The sequence below is a fragment of the Drosophila elegans genome, unplaced genomic scaffold (genome assembly GCF_018152505.1).
Source record: "Drosophila elegans isolate 14027-0461.03 unplaced genomic scaffold, ASM1815250v1 contig_814, whole genome shotgun sequence".
NCBI lineage: Eukaryota > Metazoa > Arthropoda > Insecta > Diptera > Drosophilidae > Drosophila > Drosophila elegans.
This window is the reverse complement of record NW_024546167.1, coordinates 20653273-20661289: the sequence shown is the minus strand read 5'-3', so window position 1 is coordinate 20661289 and position 8017 is coordinate 20653273. Positions and strand designations below refer to the sequence as shown.

The 8017-nt window shown below is 40.5% G+C and overlaps 2 protein-coding genes across 2 annotated transcripts; one reads left to right on the top strand and one right to left on the bottom strand.

Annotated features, from left to right (window-relative positions):
• Positions 1-398: 398 nt before the first annotated feature.
• LOC108149504 (ubiquitin-60S ribosomal protein L40) lies at positions 399-1295 on the bottom strand. Its single transcript, XM_017277132.1, has 2 exons — positions 1223-1295; positions 399-959 (listed from the first exon to the last, which is right to left on the bottom strand). The coding sequence occupies exon 2, from the start codon at positions 944-946 to the stop codon at positions 560-562; it is 387 nt and encodes a 128-aa protein (XP_017132621.1). The 5' UTR covers positions 947-959; positions 1223-1295; the 3' UTR covers positions 399-559.
• A 636-nt stretch (positions 1296-1931) lies between these two features.
• LOC108149479 (cleft lip and palate transmembrane protein 1 homolog) lies at positions 1932-4314 on the top strand. The gene is made up of 2 exons (XM_017277099.2): positions 1932-2069; positions 2136-4314. The coding sequence occupies exons 1-2, from the start codon at positions 2028-2030 to the stop codon at positions 4044-4046; spliced, it is 1953 nt and encodes a 650-aa protein (XP_017132588.1). The 5' UTR covers positions 1932-2027; the 3' UTR covers positions 4047-4314.
• Positions 4315-8017: the final 3703 nt, after the last annotated feature.

Below are 8017 nucleotides of genomic sequence, written 5' to 3'. Positions count from 1 at the left end.
CAAATGGCAACCAACGGAAGCCGTTTCGCTGGAAAAGTGCTCGCCTCTCGCGGCGGTCAATGAAACCAATTAACTGTACTCGAAGTGGACTTGGCCAAGTAGGTCTGCTGCACTTATCCATCCGTGGCACATCGAATGTACTCCAGTTCCATCTGGAGCGTTTGCCTGGGAAAGACCAAACCGCAAGGGTCTTCTTTATATATCGTCGCTGGCAGATGGAATATCAATTACCTGCGGTGGCCGAACCGCTTCCTGGTAGCAAAACAGAACCAGAAATAGAGCTGGAATCTTGGAGAGAAACCAACTAATTGCAGAGTATAAGAGCTGCACAAACTCGTTCTGACCACAACAAAAACCGATATTCATTAGGGGTAAACAGAAAACATACACGGTATAAATAAGCTGTTTGAAGCCTTGGTGTAGCAAATGCAATATACATTTTAAAGGAGCTGATGTGTGTGGTTGTTTTCACAAAATGTACATATATTTACTTAGATGGTTAACCATGGATTTCGTGTCGATAGATAGACCAGCTTGGATAGATGAGTAGATTGATCATCTACTTCAACTTCTTCTTGGGGCGCAGGTTGTTGGTGTGTCCGCACTTCTTCTTGCGGCAATTGGTGGCACGAGGATGCAGACGAGCGTAGCACTTGCGGCAGATCATCTTGTCGCAGTTGTACTTCTGGGCCAGAATCCTCAGGGAGGGCTCGATGATGCCACCGCGCAGGCGGAGCACCAGATGGAGGGTCGACTCCTTCTGGATGTTGTAGTCCGACAGGGTGCGACCATCCTCCAGCTGCTTGCCGGCGAAGATCAGACGCTGCTGATCTGGGGGAATGCCCTCCTTGTCCTGAATCTTAGCCTTCACATTCTCGATGGTGTCGGAAGGCTCCACCTCCAAGGTGATGGTCTTGCCGGTGAGGGTTTTCACAAAGATCTGCATGGTGGCGGCTTCACTGTAAAGGTATGAGATCCAAATTATTCCTAAATCAAGTGGGTTTTACCAAGAAAACTTGGTGCTTCCAAAAAGCGGGCGGAACTTGGAGGTTAGGTCCGACCTGCGGGCCAGTTTCTCCTAAAAGAAACTGCTCCACAAGTGATTTAACCGCATATTTCACATTTCCCATCTCACAAACATTTCACTGAACGTAAAACACTTGACTTTCTGCCACGCTTTTAGGTTTTTTCGCTTATTTTTGCAATATTTTTAACAACTCACCAGAAGAAACGTGCAACCAAATGCTATTCACAAGAGAAAAGAAAGTGTGACCGCCGCTTGGCACTGTCAATATACCAAACTGGTATTAAAATAAATACCAACTTTTATTTTTATAATATTTTAAAGTATTTAATTAGTATAAACAAAAACAAAAAAAAACATCAAGAAGTACATTAACATTAATTGCCAATATATAGTTTCTAAAACGTAAGTCATTTAAATTTTGTAAATACAATTGTAGCAATTTGAACCCAAATATTTTATATTTAAAAATGCCTTGCAAAATAGATTTCTTTTCATATAAAATATAAAAATTAGTTTAAGCTGGCTCTTTTTAATAGTAAATTTCTTTAAAATATTTAATTGTTCAACCTGTAAAATAGCCCTATGGGTAAAACAAAAAATCAAAGCAATCAAACAAATTTAAATTGATATGATTTTTGTTTTAAAAATGTAATATTCTTGTTAATATTGCAACTTAATAATATAAGTGAATTAATTTATTGTAAGTCTTGTTTTAATTTTTTGGTTTTTAACAGTTTGAACAGTTTGAAGTGTAAAAATTACAATGCTTAATATAAAGTAAAAACAAGTGTTTCTTATAATCTAGGTATAAATAATTCTAGTGGAAAACATGTGTAAGCAGGGCAAAGTGTAAAAAGTTTATTTCAATTAGCCGGATGGTTAATCCATTCTACCGCCGCGCGGTCACACTGTTTTCAACATTTGGGCAAACTGGAGCACAAGTTGTGCGGAAAACGGGATAAAAAAGGGAAAAACGTGGATTGCCAATAAAAATCGGAGCATGTCGAAAGCAGGCGAGGATCAGCCCGCTGCTGAGGGAGCGGTAAGCAATTGCGGACATTGACCTTTGCCCCAAAACCATATAATTGCTCCGTTTTTTTTCTGCTAGGTAATCGCTGGCAACGGGAACGGTGAGCTGGCCCAAAATGAAGGTCAAAATCAGGAGCAGCAGCAGCAGCCACCCCAAAACCAACCCACCCGCATGGAATCGTTCTTTGCGATGACCAAATCCCTTATCCTGCGCGCCCTAATCATCTACTTTGTGAGCTCCTTTTTCCGGCGACCAGCTCCTGATGCCGCCACTCAAGATTCCAAAAGTGTGGCAAATGCCGGTCCCAAAATCACTGCCTGGAATTACTTTGAGAACGGCACGGACTTTGACCTCCACGTTTGGCTATCGGAGCACCCCGATGTGGTCAACTTCCAGCAGAAGGCGAATCTCCTTTGGCTGCAGGAGGATCTCACCTATGGCGATTGGACATCGGGTCTCAATGGCGATGGCATCTTTACACACAGTTTGAAACTAAAAACCAGCCAGCATTTGATGAACAATGGCAGTGTGTACCTTCATGCGTTCGTCACCCGCACGGGAATGAGTCCTGATCCTCAGTCACCCAACTATGCCACCAATGGACACATGGGCCATCAGCAGCATCAGTTGAACAAGTTCAAGAAACTGCGGGTCAATCGCAACTACAATCTGCTGGCCAGCGAAAAGGAAAAGCTGGAGCATGAGCTGAAACATGCGAATCTCAAAGACACCATTGTCTCGCACTGGCATCCCAACCTCACTGTCAATCTGGTTGTAGACCAAACCAACTGGGCACAGGGTTCAGTGCCGCCTCCACTCGATGAGTATGTCAAGTTTGTGGACGGTGGCAAGACCTATCTGCCCATTGTCTTTGTCAACGACTATTGGAACTTGCAAAGGGAATATCAGCCCATTAATGAAACCACTCCCGAACTGGAGCTGCATTTAACTTTCCAACCACTGGGCATGTTCAAGTGGCAGCTGTATGCCGCCAAGCAGATGAAGAACAAGTGGGCTGGCAATATGCTGGGTGAGCTGATGGCCGCCAGTCAACCGGAGGAGAGTGACGAGGATCAGGATTCGCTTAAGGAAACTCTGCTGGATACCAATATATATTTGCTGGGCATTACAGTGGCTGTTTCCATACTCCATTCGGTCTTCGAGCTGCTGGCTTTCAAGAATGACATTCAGTTCTGGAACAATCGGAAATCCCTGGAAGGATTGTCGGTTAGATCCGTCTTCTTTGGCGTCTTCCAATCGCTGATTATTCTGCTTTACGTGCTGGACAACGAGACCAACTTTATGATACGCATTTCCTGCGTTGTGGGTCTCGGCATTGAAGTGTGGAAGATACACAAAGTGGTGGACATTAACTATGACCACGATCAGAAGATCTTGGGCGTGCTGCCGCGCATCAGTTTCCAGGATAAGGGCTCCTATTCGGAGAGCTCCACCAAAGACTACGACAAGCTGGCCTTCAAGTACCTGGGCTGGGCCTGCTTCCCGCTGCTGGTGGCCTACTTTGTCTACTCCCTGATCTACAACGAGCACAAGGGCTGGTACTCGTTTGTGCTTAACATGCTCTACGGCTACCTGCTCACCTTCGGCTTCATCCTGATGACGCCGCAGCTGTTCATCAACTACAAGCTCAAGTCGGTGGCCCACATGCCGTGGCGTATGATGACCTACAAGTTCCTCAACACCTTCATCGATGACATCTTTGCTTTTGTCATCAAGATGCCTACAATGTATCGGCTGGGCTGCTTCCGCGACGACATCATCTTCTTTGTGTTCCTTTACCAACGTTGGCAATATCGCGTTGATCTCAAGCGTGTTAATGAATTCGGCTTCTCCGGTGAGATGGAGCAGCAAAGTGCGACCAAGAAATTGGAGGGACAGACTCCAAATGGCGCCATCGAAGCTCCTGAATCTGCAAAAGCAACAGCGCCAGCGACCAAAAAGACAGCCGCACAAAAGAAACAGGACTAAAAAAAATGAGGAGCAGCAGCATATAGGTCAAGTAGCCACATTTTTAGGCATTAGCGTTAGAAGACAATGCTATATACCCATATACTCCACTCACTTCACTTCACTCCCAAATATGTATGTAATCACTATCCAGTATACATAGTCAAGTAACCCAAATAGCATCATTCTTAGGGCTAATTGTATGTACGTATGTTTGTGTTTTGTTTTTCGTGCCCTCCGCGCTTCTCTCCGCAGCGTTGGAAGATCAAATAAATTAAGTGTGAGATGAGCCATGTGCGTGGTATTATCTAATCTTCGAAACAACTTGAAAATGGGGTGATCATGATGGGCTGACAAAATTAGTGATAAGCTTTCTTATCTGAGAGGTTTAAGGGACGTGGCCATAGAACGTATCATGATTAAAATGAGAAATAATTTTATGACCATCAGGCTTTCAGCAGACATTTTCAGTGGCGTAGAATATTTTAATTAAATAAATTGAAATTTATTCATATTAATTTTCCATTTAAGCAAAATGCCCAAATGACTGAGATAAAAATCGCATAATTTCTGATAGATAAAATTATTGTATACAGTTTTCAACAGACATTTTGATTAAGCGGCAGCAAATTAATTGAATACATTTCAATTGAAGGCCCAATTGTTTTTCAATTACATTTTGAGGGGGGAAACTCGCAATTTAAGCAAATTGGGATTCTCCCTTCAGCAAAACTTCTGTTTCCAATTTGAGTCGTTTGAATTGGTTCTTCCTGCCAATTAAAAGAGTCTCCCATAATGTTGTAATTTCAAATAAAAAAATTGAATATAGGTACAGGTACGAAATGAGGGGTACCATACATATAATATTTAGACATTTTACAGCACTATGATTGGTCCATTTTGCAGCACTGAAAATAAAACGCGCCAAATTATGAATTTAAAAAAATATAAAACGAAATAATGTTTTTACCTAAAAAAATGTTTCTGTGACAATTATATCACTAAAGGAAAACATGTTTTTTAAATTAGGTAGAATTTTGCCATGTATTGTCAAATTTACTTGTTTTAAACTGGAACAGGAGAAATGTTTAGTCGCCCACAAGAAGTCGGAAATGGAACGATGCCGACTGGATTGGATGGGGGGCAGAAGTGGTGAAGTGGCGGAGAGCTTGAATGCTAGAGTGCTGGTGCTGGTGCTAGTGCTGGAATCGAAAGAGCCACAATAACTGCAATAACACAACAGCATGTTGCGTCGTCGTAGGCTCAGCTATTTTTATTGGTTTGCCTTTGTGGCTTTCGGTCTTCTTGGACTTTTGCTCCAATCGCAGCCGCAGAACGTTAAAGCCAAAGCCAGGACGACTTGAAGCTCGCAACTCTGGGCTTTGCGTGTTTTTGTAATATTTCTCAAAAGATAAGAATGCGACCGGACCGGGCTGCTGCTGCTGCCGCTGCTGCTGCTGCTGCTGCTGCTGTTGCTGTTGCCGAGGCACTTGGCCTGGCATTTAGGCAGCGACCACGACCAAGTCGACGACGACGACGACATTCATAAAGAAATAAAATCGGACAAAACTCTTGTTATGCTCTTTTTACTGCACTAAGTGACAGTTTTACGAGGCAGCCAGCGAGTCGCGAAACTCTGTTGAGGTTGCCTTGCCAATTCCCCTCGATTCCATGCCTCTTTGGCTGTTTGTTATTTTCCCAACTCCCATGCAATTCCATGTGGTCTGGAGTATTGGAGAGCACATTACCCGACCCTATTTCTATTTCTATTCCCTGGGCTCTGTACAGAAACCCCTGAATATTCACACAGATTACGATCGATAGATTTTTTTTTTGTAGAGTGCCGTCAGGAATTCGTGGAATTTCCTTCAGTCCCAGATTCGAATTTCCAGCCTAATAAGAATAAAGATGGCCAGCCAGCTAGCGACATCCGACAGGCAGCATCCAACAATCGTCTGCAGGCCAAAATTGAGCGCCCAGACAGAAACTCATTCTCTGTTCTTACTGCAGTGAGAAAAGTGGGCGAAAACCAACAATATTGCTAAAGGACCACTAATGTTTAACTAACGCTTACGGTATGAGTAATAAAATAGTGCTTAACACCAAAAAATGAACAATACAAAAACTGTGGGGCTTAAAATACTAAGTTTAATTATTTTCTTAATTACAAAATATTTGGTAATTACAAGTCACACTAAAAAGCATAATTTTCTTTTTAATTTAAATTTTTAAGTGTCATGTTTGATTTTTCGTTTGAAAATTGTATAGGTAAAAAAACATCAATGACTTTTATAATTTCACAAACATTTTTTATTGTGTGACCTTTTATAGGTATTTTACTTTTAAATGTTATTTCAATGTTATAATTAATTTATAAGGTTATTCTGTAGTATTGACTCCATTAGGAGTTTGATATTTCTTTATTAAAATTTATAGATATGAAAACATCAATTACTTTAATAATAATAAAAACATTTTAAATTGTGTGAATAAAAATCTATACTTTTTTAGTACTAAAAAACATTTTTCCACAGAACACTCTAGAGGTTTATAATCCCTGAAAAAGGTATGCTGTAAAACATCTTGATTAACATTGTTATGATTGATACTCCTATTTCCCTCAGTGTACACGTTTAGGGCACGCATTGGAGGAGTGAGATTGAAGCGGAGATGGAGACCGAGAGCTAGGTTCACATTCACACCAGCAACAACACCATCACCATCGGCCAGAAACAACAAAAATCAGAGGCAACGAAGGGAAGTAAAACGCAGGTCCCAAACACAAAACACCAAACACCAAAATTCCAGAAAGCCAAAAAAAAAATAAAAAACAAAAAAATGAGGCACCAGCAGCAGCAGCAGCAGCAATAACAACAACAAGAACAACAACGGCAAAGTAAACGACAACTAACCATAAGAAAAATGACCAGCGATAATTTTAATTTGAAACCAGTTTCTATGCTAAACAAAATTCTACGGCGCTGGCCAAGAAAAAAAAAACGGTCTTGATCGGGGAGCAATCCAGGGAAGAAAACCAAATAAAAGAGTCCCCAGAGAGCGGGATTCTCGAATTCTCGGATTCTCGGCGATTGGGAGAGCGAATCGAAGAGAGCCGCTAAAGAATTTCTTTTTATTTCGAACCTGTGTCACGGCAGTGAGGAGTACTACTCGTACTCGTACTCGAACTCAACCCCAACCTCCTTCAGAGATCCCTGGATTCTAGATTCTAGTAGTAGTAGGACCGAGTGAGCACGACTGAGCACAACCAACGAAAGAAAACAACTACTCCACGGAGAACAATGGGTATATTGACTTAGGATCGGATTTATGAGTGTGGAAAATGGTAAGTACTCGTTAAAATTTTAGTACAAATCACATATAAAACTTTATTAATAAAACTGTGTCTGCATGGGATTGGTTTTGCACTTGCAATTAAATTCTATTAACGAAATATAAAATCAATAAGTCGGTTTGTGATTTAATTGCTTAATTTGCTTTAATGTTTATTAAAAAAATAAAAGGGGGCTAAATTTGAACTTGCAATTAAATTCTAATAAGGATTATATCATCAATATAATTTTATAGGTCGGGTCTGATAAGCGAGGATAAAGTGATGTTTACATAACTTTAACTTATGCAAAACCATTACATTTGAAATAATTGTTTTATATTTACCAACTAAATATTTATAACAATCATTTGTTTAAAGACCAACAAATTGGTTATGGCAATTTTAAATGATATATACATTTTTTATATAAGGGTTGATTATGTGCATAATATATAGATAGCCTTATCTTAACCAAGCCCCTAAAAACAAATCATTATTTAATATTTATCAATTTTATTTAATGTACAACTTTAAATTTGTTTAAAGACACATAAGATTGTAATGGGTATTTTAAAGCCCTGCAAATTAGATCAACTTTTCTCAGTGGGTACCAAAACTTTGTGTCAGTGTAGCAGAGTCAACTGAAGTACCCTCTTGTAAT

Bases quoted from the DNA above. Each gene is read 5' to 3' on its own strand.
- LOC108149504 (XM_017277132.1), bottom strand. From the start codon at position 946: ATGCAGATCTTTGTGAAAACCCTCACCGGCAAGACCATCACCTTGGAG.
- LOC108149479 (XM_017277099.2), top strand. From the start codon at position 2,028: ATGTCGAAAGCAGGCGAGGATCAGCCCGCTGCTGAGGGAGCG. The intron at 2,070-2,135 runs GTAAGCAATTGC...TTTTTCTGCTAG, and splicing joins AGCCCGCTGCTGAGGGAGCG to GTAATCGCTGGCAACGGGAA.